Here is a 13,157-nt window from a genome sequence, read left to right as displayed (position 1 = left end):
ATCTCCTTGGAGGGAGAGAGAAAGGGACAAAAGTCTTTTCCCCTCTGACCCTGCCTGGCCTGCTGAATACAGACCCGTAAGCCTACTCTGTATGACCTGAACAAGTTCTTATGGAGTTAATTTCACATTTGCCTACACCACAAATGACACCCCCGCACACATACACACTTGGGGGGAGGGGCAGGGAAGAGGTGGAGGCTGGGCGTAGGAAGAAGGGAAACTTTTGGGAGGGGGGTGGTAGTGGTGAAGAGGGGAGGAGGTGGAGGAAGAGCCGAGTCAAGAATGTACGCGCCAGGCTACCCGGCGACTCCCCCTCTCCCCGCTCCAACCCCAAGGATTATTTATCCGCAAAGTTCCAAGCCCACTCATTGGCCTGCGTCACGGGTGTCAGCGAGAGTCACGGTTCGCTATTGGCCCCTCACACGTGCGGCCCAGACTCACGTGCTTCCGGTTTGAATGCAAAAAGTGTGCCTGGGTGATTTTTTTTTTTTTTAAGAGAGAGAGTTTGTGCAAAGATCGGAGCTGTCAGAGATTTGAAAAAAAAAAAAAGGAAAAAGGAAAAAAAAAAGCTCAGGCGCGGTGGTGGAGACACTCTCTCCCTGCAAAAAAAGCAAAGGCGATTAAAGGCGCTGCCAACCTCGAGCTGTGGGCAAAGCTGAGCATGACACTTGGGGAAGTCAAACCCCTCACTATTGCTTAGGAAGATGGCTAGATTTTAAGGACTTTTTTTTTCCTTTAAGAAAAAATATTTTATTTGGGGTTGCTCCTCCTGGTGCGGCTTTCCTTCCTTAAAAAAAAAAAATCAACAACAACAAAAACCGAATCTGGTTGCAAAAAGAAATAGCGAAGTGTCTTCATTTTTGGATATCTGCAAATTAGAGAGGAAAACAGATCTGCTCGGTAAAAGAGAGATTCGAGACAAACGCCTGATCTTTTTTCCCTTCTTTTTCTTCTCCTTTTCCTTCTCCTCCTCTTTTTCTCCTTTTCCTCCTTCCTCTCCTTCTTTCCTCCCCGCACCCCCACCGGCCACTGGCAAAGTGGGGTGGAGAGCGAAGCGGGGGGGAGGGGGAAGGAAGCCGCGTCCGGGGCGGCGGGGCGGCTGAGTATGGAAGAGCAGCAGCCGGAGCATAACAGTCAGCGCGACTCCACCATAGGCACTGCGAGCCACAGCGGCAGCAGCGGCAGCAGCGGCAGCAGCAGCAGCAGCAACAGCAACAGCAGCAGCAGCAGCAGCAGCAGCGGGAGCAGCAGCAGCGGCAGCGATGGAGACAGCGTGCCAGTGTCCCCGCAGCAAGCTCCCTCTTCTCCTGCAGCACCCTGCCTCCAGCCCCTACCCCACCACCATCACCACCACCACCACCACCACCACCACCACCACAATCACCACCAGCCCCCGCCGCCACCCCAGCCGATGCCAGCGCCTCCTCACCAGCCGCCCCCACCGCCGCCGCCGCCGCCACCGCCCCAGCAGCACCGCACCACCAACTTTTTCATAGACAACATCCTAAGGCCAGACTTTGGTTGCAAGAAGGAGCAGCAGCAACAACATCAGCTCTTAGTTGGAGCGGGAGGAGGAGGAGGAGGTGGCGGTAGTACTGGTGCTGGTGCTGGTGGTGGTGGTGGAGGAGGAGGAGGAGGAGGAGGAGGAGGAGGACGGGCAGAGCGAGATAGAGGACAGACAGCCGCAGGTAGAGATCCGGCCAATTCTCTGGGCACGCGGCCGGCCAACCCGGCTTCACTTCTCTGCCCCGCAGATGCGAACTGTGTGACGCCCGACGGTTCTGCGCCGGCCCCGGCCGCCGCCGCTTCCAAAGCCAACCCAGCGGCGGCGGCTGCTGCGGCTGCTGCCGCGGCGGCGGCTGTGGCGGCGGCGGCAGCCGCAGCAGCCGCTGCTTCCAAGCCTTCGGAAGGCAGCGGGGGGAGTCCTGGAGCAACTGGCGCTAAATACGGGGAACATGGGAACCCGGCTATTCTACTCATGGGCTCGGCCAACGGTGGGCCAGTGGTTAAAACTGACTCGCAGCAACCGCTAGTATGGCCCGCTTGGGTCTACTGTACGCGTTATTCAGATCGCCCATCTTCTGGTGAGTACACCCTTTGAAGTGAGTGCTCACTCCCCTGTCCCTCTAGGGTCACCGGTGTACACTCCCCACCCCCACCCCCGCCAAGAGCTCTTAGAAACCAAAATAATGATGCATTTTCCTTCCCCCGTTCTCCCCCAACCTATGCTATTCCTTTTCTCTGTTCTTCTTGCTTCCACTTCTCAAATATTTTATTTGTACCCCCTTTTCTGTGACGCCTTCGTCTCTCGCCCAGCTGAAGTTCTGGAACAGTTGGGGTTGGGCACCGGGGAGGATTCGCTATTGAATTCCTAAGGCTTTAAAGTATTATTCATAATAATTTCTTTTTTTTTCCTTTTTCTGGGGTTGGCTGAGAACTTTTGTTTGATAAAGATGGTAAGGCCTAGGCTAGAGAGTTCGGTTTTATATCGACAAGAAGATAGGCTGCGATTTTAGAAATGTGTACATTAGAATTTATACACACTACCAGTATTCTGCAATACTGATATGGGGGGGGAGAGAATGAGAAGGAGAATTATTTTTCTCGGGTACGGGAAGGAGAGGCCCTGTCGTGGGGCAAAGAAACAAGGGACTTCAGTAGAATAATATCAGAAAGGAATCACAAGGACCCCCTGGGCTGGTAGGAGAAAGTAGGCGTTAAGATAGTCCAGGAGATGAATCTTAGCTTTTAGGAGGAGATGAAGAGGGACAATCTATAGGACAGTGAGAAAATCGAAAGAAAGAGAAGCTTGAGCAGGCCCGAAGGCCAGCTTCTGAGTCTCGCTGCTTCCACTGCTAAACTGAGAAATTCGGCTCTCAAAACCCTCTTTTCCCGTTAGCCCCTTTTCTTTTTACCTCAACCAGTACACAACACCTACGGCTCTTGATTGTTTTGAGGTTTTCTCCCCCCTCCAACGCTCCTTTTTTTCTTCTTTGGTGGCACAGCGACCTTAGCGTGCTTTCCATTGGTGTGTCTCCTACTTCACTGGGCAGCTCCTAGGTTATTTCCTTAGTGTCTTTTGGACATTGGGTCTCTCAACCCTTGGCCCCCTAGTTCCCTTTCAGTCTTAGTAGGGAGAGAAGAAGGAACCCACACCTGCCCTGTTCCCAAATCTCATCCCAGTCAAGCCCAGCCTAGGCTGAGGAAAGAGGTAGAGTTTAGGGACGGTGACTATTTCGTGCGGTCGGAGCTAGGAACTCCATGAAGGTATCCGGGAGTCTCCCAGCTCCCCATTTCCGTTTTCTTCTCTCTTCACCTCTCCCTTCAGTTCTGTCCCGAATTCCTTGGGCTGCAGAGCCAATCGATAGGCCGCTATCAGCCCCAGTCATCTCGATCCCCCCGCTATTGACACGTCCGTCTCCCTGAACCTCCGAAAAGCCGCTTTGATTGACTCGCCTGATGGATAGAGTGATTGAGCTGTCAGGTCAGCTGCTAGGGCTGGCCGGGGAGAAACGATTTTATTGCCTGTGCTCAGTGTGTCCATACACATGCACCACCATAAACCCAGTCTCAGATACAGACAGGGGTCTAGGCCTCTCTGGCTATGATTGTCTCCTCTCCCTTCACATTACCAAAAGAAATAAATTAAATGCCTTCTTCTTCCTCATTGGGGTTCTTCCACCTTGTCTAGGTCAGCGTCTTTGCCCTTGGTATCGGGAGTTTTAGCGCTAGGGGCCCAGTTGTATTCTCTGTAACTTTCTGGATCCCAGGATTTTCCTAGAGGGAATGGAGACTTGCCTTTTGGTTTGTAATGGGAAGTGGACATTAGGAGTCTGGTCTCCACCCGGAAAAAAAAAATCAATTCGCAATCACCTAGAAAGCTTTCCAACTAGGAAGGTTGAACTCCAGGATCCCATCAAAGGGGCTCGAGCTTAACCTAGCACTCTGATATTGTGATCCTCTTTCTCTCAGATGAGAGGAGTGGGCTATCTTACAGGAAGATGTCACACTTGTCTCCAGTCTCCAACCTACACCCAAGAGTGGCCTGGCTACCAGGCTCCAGATTCCCTAGGCCCTGACTGTAACCATCAAAAGTTATGCGGTTCATGTGGGGTTCATACCCCTACTCAATCTACTAATCGTAGACTAGAGTTTGTTCAAAGATTCCCTGTTTATATTCCTTTCTGGCAGAAGCAGAGCAATGTGGCCTGTTTCTCTACATGGTGACACTTACTGGAGTACCTCTCCAAGGCTTTACAGTTTTTATGAATAGCAACAATTTGGTTAGCTGGCTTCTTACAAGGAAAGGCCGGGAGACTTCAGCCTCTACTGTTTACCCTTCTCAAAATCTCCATTTCTGACCTTTCCATCCTCTATTGCAAGAATCCTGGAGAATCAAATATCAATAAAAAAAAAATAGGACGGGAATGTAGGTGTACTGAAGCATGGATCAGGTAGAGGGATAAGCCAACTGACAGCTGAGTGATCTCAAAATCTCTGTCTGTCTGTCTGATTGTGTAGCCTCATAGTTCTCTATCCTAATTCCCTATCTTCTACCGACTGTCAGAGGACCAATGGAACCTAGGTGTGCGGAAGACTCAGCGGGCTTGTGGAATATAGTAACTGGGGTCCACGGGATCCATGGGTTCTGGCTGTATGCCTATGTCCTTGGCCTCTGGGATGAAGCCCTGAATTATATGTAGAAGCTTTTCCCCCCTTCCTGTTGCCCCTCTCTCATTTGCGTTTTGGTTCAGAAATATCGGCCAGGGAAGAATATGTGTAGAAGATGCTTTATCTTGAAAATGGCAAAGGGGCTAAAAATTTCAGTTCCAATTCCGATTTCCTTGTGTTTCCTTTTTTTTTTAATTTCGTTACATTTTGTTTCTTTTGTTGGTTGTTTTTGTTTTTGTTTTTTACAATTCATGAAATAAATAGTAGAGGCCTTAAAATATAAAAATATACAAAGTCAATGAATTTCGAAATTGCTAGAGGCTGGCATCAACGCGATCGTCTGGATAGAGGCAGGTATCCTTTTCCAACACGTGAACATTTAAGGAGAGTTGATTTGGGAAGAGAAAGCAATAAGAGTGCTGATTGGGGGCGCTTGCAAAGGTTCACTGTTGATCATGACGAGTTTATCGGTTCCCCACTAACCTTAGCCGGAACCGTGGCTCCTCCAGCTGTTCTGAGTGAAGAGTGCCCTTGCAGTCAATTTATTTCCCACAGCTCCCGGGTCTGGCCCCAGACCCTTTAGTTGGCGGCGCAGAAACTTGTCTGTAACAGAAGGCATCTAACTTCCTCTCTTTACGCGGCAGGGTCTGGCATTCCCCGGGGTCTCACAGAAAATAACTGAAAGGAAGAGGGCCTGGGGCGCTTGAACCCAACCCGGTCAGGGTTAGAGCGAAGCTTGCGGCAGAAAGAAAGACGACTAAGGCCGGGGGCCAGGGGAAAACAGTCTATTTCTTCGTCCTTCTCAGGAGGCCTTGACCCCGCGGGCTTAATTTTCTCGATCTCTTTGCTTTTCTTCTGATGCGGGGGTGGAGTGGGTTTCTCTAGATTGGGAGGCCAGAGGTGGGGGAAGGGGTAGCTATAATGATGCTGTCTTGGTAAAGGACAGCGGGTATTGGTTTGAAGTGGTTTCTACTAGTATTTATTTTCTCAGCCTCAGTGGAACCGCGACCTAAGATCTCGGAAGTTAAAGGGGTGGTCGTGAAGTGGGGGGTGAGGGAGACACACAAAATGACTCGTCTGGGTTTCCAGCTCGGGTGTCAGCTCCTCCTCTCCCAGCTTCTTTATCCCCTTCCTCATTGTCATGGTGGGAATGACTGGTCCCAGCCTGCAGAATCTGCTTCCACAGGCCGATTTTGGGTTTCCCATGGGGGGAAGAAGGGAGCAGAAGGAAAGAAAACTGGGCGGGGGCCCAGATTTCGGTCCTAGTAATTCCTTTCTTCGTGAGATAATCTACTGCTTCTTTGGTCCCTGGGTTGCCTGGGGCCTGGCTAGTTCGAATCTTATACTCAGGTGAATGCCTTTGGCTCTCCCCTCTCCCCCCATTCTTTTAACTGGTAGTGCTAGCGAGAAGGGGAAATCCTACAAGCTTCCTCTTCCCCTCCTTTGATCTAGATTGAAATTGTGGGGGTCCTGTAGCTGTCGGCCATTTTTTTCTTTCTCACTCTTTACTCCTCATCAGAAAGAAGATAAGAGTTGGTAATAAGGAACAATTGGTTTGGGCCAGGGAAGGCTGCTTCTTGAATTGGGGGTGGGGTCGGGATGCAATGGATGAGAGGGAGGGGAAACTTCGGAAACAGAATGGGCTTTAGTAACCAAGAACTATGATTCAAGAACACCCCCTTTCACTGATACAATTCACACAGCTGCCTTTCCACCTTCCTCTCCCCCACCCATTTTCTTCCCTCTTTCCCTGTTTCTCTCTGTCTTCTCTCTCTCTCCCCCCCTTTGCCTTCCCCTCCCCGGCCTGTCTCCCTCACATGTAGGTCCCCGCACCAGGAAACTAAAGAAGAAGAAGAATGAGAAGGAAGACAAGCGGCCGCGGACGGCATTCACCGCAGAGCAGCTGCAGAGACTCAAGGCGGAGTTCCAGGCGAACCGCTACATTACCGAGCAACGCCGGCAGACCCTGGCCCAGGAGCTCAGCCTCAACGAGTCCCAGATCAAAATCTGGTTCCAGAACAAACGCGCTAAGATCAAGAAGGCCACAGGCATTAAGAATGGCCTGGCTCTGCACCTCATGGCCCAGGGACTTTACAACCATTCCACAACCACGGTACAGGACAAAGAGGAGAGCGAGTAGCCACTTCCCCCTTCTCCCCCACCCCCAACCCCTGCTTCACGCTGGCTCCCGACACCCTCCCATCCCTACCCTCTCCTCGTTCCCCTCCTCTGGCTCAAATGGTTTTTTTTCCAGGGAAGAAAATAATAAACAAAAGGGGGGGGGGGAAGACTTCGAACGGCAAGTCATGTTGAAAGAAAATTTTTTTTTAAAAAGAGAGACTCGGACAGGTGCTATCGAAATCAGATCTATTCTCTATTAATAGTATAAGGGACGAAAATGCGAACACTTAAATCTCTATATAGCCAAACAGCTTACGACCTTGTATATATTTAATTTCAGGTAAGGAAAAAAATATGTGTAGCGATCTCTATTTGCTGGACATTTTATTAATCTCCTTTATTATTATTATTGTTATAATTATTATAATTATTATTATTTTATCCCTCCCCTCCTCCCCTTTCCCCTTGTTTCGTTTGCGTTCCGTTTTTCTTTTGAATGTGGTCGCTTCTTGGTCCTCCCTCTCCTCCTACCCCTCCACCTCTCTTCACTCTGCCTATCTCGGACTTTCCTTTGTGTGTGTGTGTGTGTGTGTGTGTGTGTGTGTGTGTCCCGTGTGTGCCTGCGTCTCTCCTTTAGTCTCTTCCACCTTCCTCATTCTTTCTTCCTTTTCTTCCTTCCTTTCTTCCTTCCCTCTGCCCTCCCCCCTTTTTTTCTGAGACCTGTTTCGACCCCACAGACTGCGATACTGAACCGCCGCTACAAGCCAAAGATTTTATTATGTTCAGAAACCTGTAGTCTGAAATAAAGTGTACACTGTGTTCACAAGCCCGCGTCGCTCCTTCTCTTTGGGGCCTTTGCCTGACCGCCGTACTCGGGCTTGGGCTGGTTGACTTCATCTGACTGACCATTCGCGCCGGACTGGGGTTTCTGGAAAGAGCGGATGGAGGGCAGAGTGGGACCAGAGCAATCTTCACTACCTAGTTTCCTATCTGTTCATACTCCAGCGTGAGGTAAGCGGCAAAAGGGAAGCTAGTTATATACGCCACCGGGCGATTCTAGGCCAACGCAGTCTCTAGAGAAATGGGACTTCCGTCTCGGGGCTGCAAAATTCAAAGGATCTCAGATCTTACAGGGAAACAAATGCCCATCATTGGGGCGGAAGGGAAGGAAAAGCAGGGATGGGGGAAAATACTAGTAACAGAGCACTTTTTCTTCTGAGGGTGTGCCCAGTGTTGGGCCGACAGGGGCTTTGCCCAGACTGGCACGTGGACCCGACCCGGGAAGCTGTGCTCGCAGCTCCCTCAATCCCTTCTCTCTTTAATATGTGTTTCCTCTAAGCCAGAGGGTGGAAGAGGGTCTCCCTGCAAGGAGGTGGGGGCGGGGTGCGACGGGGATCCCTTCTGAAAATGATCTTTACCCGGCAGCCGGTTGCTTAGCAGCGTCTTAGTAAAGAATGGTCCTTTTCTGCCCCCATCCCTCTACCCCCTCGGCAGACTTTACTGCTTTTATTCACATAGGTTTTCGTTTGCGAGAAAGCGATTCAGTCTGGCCACTCTGTGTGTGTGTGTGTGTGCGCGTGTGTAGCTTAGGGTAGGAGGAAAGGAACGAACCCATCACTAGTTTCAGCCTAACCTCCTGATCAGCGCTCTATCTCGCTTCAAGAGACCTAGACTGAAAGGCTTCGTTAGTCTGAGATATTCACAGCCACTGTCTTGTGTTACTGTTAGCACTATTAAGGTTGTCAGTGTCTGCTCGACTGCCCCTAACTAAGGAGACTCTGACGCGAGTTTATTATAACAGAACTGTAATAATATTTTAATAGTAAAATACATAGCAAGACTCCAAACAATAAAAAACAACCACACTCATAACAAGCATTCTTGTCTTACCGGGATGTGAGACATGCCAGAACACACCAGGTCTCAGTGTGCTCTCTCCATTGCCCCTCTTCCAATTTTCCCCAAATCCCCCAGAAGAAGGAACCAGCGAATAACATCAAGTTGCTTCTTATGTCTCTAGCAAATTTTTTTGGGGGGTGGTGGTGGAAGAGAGAAACATGAATAATTGCTTGTTTCTTCCATCAGTGAGTGGTTGTGTCTATTTGTTGCTGGGGTATTTTCTCTGAGAATGTAAAAAACAAAAACATAAAATTAGTCTCTGCTCTTTACTTCTACATCTCTACCTCATCCACCCTCACGTGTGTGTGTGCGTGTGTGTGTGTGTGTGTGTGTGTGTGTCTGTCAGTCTGTCTGTTTGTCTGTGTGCACTTTGGCTCGAGTATGTGCTGTAAGAGTGGGTCATAATGATTTCTTTCTTTGGGTTCATTTTATTTTATTACTACTTTGACCTACTCTGTGATTATTAGCATCCACTAAGGTTAAGTTGACTGGTTGCTTTCCAACCCTCTGATTTCTTTCCATTTAGGTTGAGACAATTTTCCCTTTTGAACCTGGGTGAGGACCAGTCCTGCAGAATCTCAGTAACCAAAAATTGTCATCAATTTCCCAGGATCTGGGTTCCAAGGCAATGAAGGGGAAGGATCAAAATTCCCACATCAGCTGCAAACATTATTTCAGTCAATTACTTCATCCTTTCTCTTCTCAGCCTCCATCTGAGCCTTTCCAATCTTGAGTTCAGATGGAATGAGGAGGATAAAAATCCTGGAATAGTTCAGATGAGACACCTCCACAGGAATGGCGGCTTATGCTGGCTTACTGGCATTTGTTTGATATAACTGTTTCCAAATGAGAAGTGGAATCTATGGGCTGACCAGGTTCCTCCAAATTTGAGGAGATTGAGCTTAGCTTTCTAATTTACCCAACCGCATTACTACAAATCTACCAAGGAGTGCTAATTCAGTTTAATTCACTTCAATAAACATTCATAACAAGTTGGGGGAGGGTGTGGTGGCAGGGATTCAGATAGAATCCAGCAGCTCCCTCTTCCACAGCTTGGATGAAGTCAGAAAAATGTGTGTGTGTGTGTGTGTGTGTGTGTGTGTGTGTGTGTGTGAGAAAGAAAGGGAGAGAGACAGAGAGACGGAGACAGAGGGAGAGGTGGGAGGAGATAGGGATAGATTTTAGAGAGTTAAACTAAGTAAGAATAAGGAGAGGGGACAAGAGTTAGGCACAACTTACACAAAAAAGGTTTACCACTCCCATCTTACTGTGGGGTTTTTTTTGTTTGTTTTGTTTTTGTTAGGCAATAGGGTTAAGTGACTCGCCTAGGGTCACACAGCTAGTTAAGTGTCAAGTGTCTCAGGCCAGATGTGAACTCAGGTCCTCCTGACTTCAGGGCAGGTCCTCTATCCACTGCGCCACCTAGCTGCCTCTCCCATCTTACTCTAAGGCCTCTTCTCATTTTAGAACTCAAGGAAAAAGAGAGGACAAAGGGTGGCATCAGTGGAAAATTGCTCAGGTTAAAATTTCCTTCAGCCTGATCAGTCTATATGGGAGAAAATTAGAGAAGGTCACTTATTTCACAGTGTCTTCCTTTTTTTCCTCTCACTAGGTTCCCTTTCAAGTTCTTGCTGCTTGTTTCCCAATGAAAAGAGACTAGATTTGGCTAGGTCTCAGGCAAGGGGTGTGTGTATGTGTGTATATGTATGTATGTGTTTGTGCTTATGTATGTATATATGTATGTATATTATGTGTGTATATGTATGTTTGTATATGTGTTTGTGTGTATCAGAGGTAAGAGAAGCACACTGCCCCATTCCTTTTCACCCTCTGATCAGAGTAGAGCAGACAGGATCTCTCTCCTGATTAATCCCTCCTATCCTCAACCTAGATGAGGATAGGGAGGGGAAGAAAAGAGAGCAGTAATCATTCATTGTGTAATCAAGATGAATTGAATATGTCACTATTTTGTATTATTGTTCTAAGTGCTTTTCCATCCATTTATTTGTTCTCATTCTTCCACTGTAGAGATAGATGGAGAAATTGTTTTTCTTTCTATTACACAGATCAGGAAACTGAGGGTTAAATGTGTTTATGCTCACACATCATGTTAGTGGTAGATCCCAAGGCCAGAATCCAAAAGTCTCTTTATTCAATCCAATGTGTTGACTATGTTTGTCTTCTCTGGCTCTGTGTTTAGTTTCTGGCTGTCTTTCTTCTGTTCTAGAAAATTGACTAATCTGAAACTGGGAGCCGGAAGGCTTTCCTTGTTGTCTCTACCTTCATTTCCAGTCCCCATCTCTAGACCCCTTCCTCACTGATCAGACTACTTCCTTGTTTCCCCCTTTAGGAAAAGTAATAATAACTATAAAAGGAATTGATTTCTATGATTTATGGGGTTGGCTTAGCAAACTGTTATGTGAATTAAAGTCTGAGGCTGCACTGAAATAAATATCAGAAAGCACCATCAAAATTTCCCTCATTTTCTTTTTCTTTTAAAGATGAATTGAACCATAAACTTAAATCTCTCTCTGCCCAGGAGGAAACAGACTTCTATCTAAGTCCAAACAGTATTGATCCAAGGTCCCTTTGTAGGCAAAGGTCTCTGTTTTCTAGTGGAAACTCAACTTTCTCCCCCCTCCCAGGTTGCTGGAATTGTGTGTGTGTATGTAAGGAAGAGAGTTTTTTGTCCAATTCTGCGAAGTCCAGCCTAGCACAGACCGCAGAACAGTTCGTGTCTAGCAAAAAGACCAAAAGTAAGCCTTTGGCTCTTTCTTCCAATGACCATAGGAGCAATAGCTTGCTTTTCCAACCAGTGGCTATGGCTTTGGTAATGTTTCCAAAGCAGAAAGCTCAGACCACTTGCCCTCCATACCTCAATTCTTCTCTGCTCCACCTGGAGAGTAACAGCCAGAACCTGAGGAGTGATGGGACAATCAGATGAATAACAATTAGTGAGAGGGCACCAGAGGTCTATCCCTAAGGTAAGAGAGAGAAAAAGAGAGGAGAGCTGACTCAAACTATTTTTCAGTCTACTTTCTCTTGCTTTGTTTGCCTTCATCGCATCTCTCTGTCAGAGACTATTTCTCCATCTCTCTCTATTTCTGTCTGTGAGTTGTTCTTGGTTTTCAATCATAGACCTTCCTTACTCTGCTGTCTGGTCCCTGTGACAGGCTATTTTTCACCCCCCTTAATGGGGATGGAGGTCAAAAGCTAAGGTCTGATCTTGGTTCGCTCTTTCACTTCTCCCTTAGGTCAGGGAGCTGTCCCTCCAGTCCAGGTCTTTGGAAGGGTAGGCAACTCTAATCCAAATGAGGACCTGGATTCAAATTAGATAGCAAGTTTATGCCCTCATCAGAGATCCTAATTATCAAAGAAGAAAGGGACCTTGATCTTTTCTCTCTCCCTTTTCCACTTCCTTTGCTCTAACACACACAAACACACACACACACACACACACACATACACACACTTTCTAGAGTCCAGCCCATGTCTCTTACTTTCCAGTCCTCTGGGCCCCAAACCACCTCACTGTGAGTCTGTTGAGGAATTGGGGTCAGGAATATTAGATATTTTACTACTGCTACTGTTGTGAGTTTGGGGAAAGGAAGTAACTTGAGGGTTTTAAGTCTGGACTTCAGGCTGCTGCAAAGGGGTGAAAATCCTCCCTCTAAAATGCAAAATGCAGAGATTTAGGAGTTAGCTTTTTATCACAGGTATGCACAACACACAGAACATGCATTTACTCATAAGTGTAAAACAAATATCGAATACCATCAACATACATATACAATATGTACATGTAGGTGCATATACACATGCATAAATACAAAATTTGTTAAATGCATTAAGACCACATATTTGCACAACTAGTCAGTGTGTGTACACATGATCAAATACCCATTCTTGCACACAGAACACACACACATATATGTACCAACAACTATGCAGTCTGAACACACCCAACACATTAACACTTAAGAGGAATTTGCTCTTTGAAGAAAGAGACCATTGTGTTCTGGACCCTCTATTCCTATCTAGAGATGGAACTTTCCAACTCAGTCCCCATCCTGCTTGGGTTTATCAAAGCTGGAACTCAAACACTGCATGAAGAAATAATAGGAAGCAAAAGGTTATTCCTGGGGAATTTGGGACAGATTGGGAGCAAGAGTGTCCAGACAATGAAATCCTGGGAGCACAGTGGCCTAAGGTCCTGAGTGCATTTTAGACTGCCTTCTTGGGTCGTCACCTCCCTCAAGCACCGAGACCTCAGATTGCACGCGAACTCAAAGCTGGGTCTCACCTGGGTCAGGAAGAGCTGAGGGCACAGCAGCCTGGGAAATGGACAAGAGAACATTAAGCCTTTTCTCTAGAGAGGCCCCCGGGAGCCAGTGTGTCTCTTTGTACGAACAGAGATTGCCAGCCAGTGCAAGAAACCCTGACAAAAGTTACTCACATGCATTGCT

General features: G+C 47.6%; 1 protein-coding gene across 2 annotated transcripts; it reads left to right on the top strand.

Moving 5' to 3' along the window:
- The first annotated feature begins 1,105 nt into the window (after nt 1-1,105).
- On the top strand, nt 1,106-6,811 carry EN1 (engrailed homeobox 1). Of its 2 annotated transcripts, XM_027854661.1 has the most exons (3): nt 1,106-1,583; nt 1,641-2,084; nt 6,495-6,811. In XM_027854661.1, exons 1-3 carry the CDS (start codon nt 1,106-1,108, stop codon nt 6,809-6,811), a joined length of 1,239 nt encoding a protein of 412 aa, XP_027710462.1. The 2 variants fall into 2 exon arrangements, with proteins under 2 accessions (XP_027710462.1, XP_027710461.1); XM_027854660.1 differs by having other exon boundaries at nt 1,106-2,084.
- The last annotated feature ends 6,346 nt before the right edge of the window (nt 6,812-13,157 follow it).

Source organism: Vombatus ursinus, unplaced genomic scaffold (genome assembly GCF_900497805.2).
Source record: "Vombatus ursinus unplaced genomic scaffold, bare-nosed wombat genome assembly UNPS02010548.1, whole genome shotgun sequence".
Classification (NCBI taxonomy): Eukaryota; Metazoa; Chordata; class Mammalia; order Diprotodontia; family Vombatidae; genus Vombatus; species Vombatus ursinus.
This window is presented reverse-complemented; position numbering and strand designations above follow the sequence as displayed.

What these genes read in the sequence shown, in the direction of transcription:
- EN1 (XM_027854660.1), top strand. Translation starts at nt 1,106, where the DNA reads ATGGAAGAGCAGCAGCCGGAGCATAACAGTCAGCGCGACTCCACCATA. An exon ending in TTCAGATCGCCCATCTTCTG is followed by an intron (nt 2,085 to 6,494) that starts GTGAGTACACCC and finishes CCTCACATGTAG; the next exon opens with GTCCCCGCACCAGGAAACTA.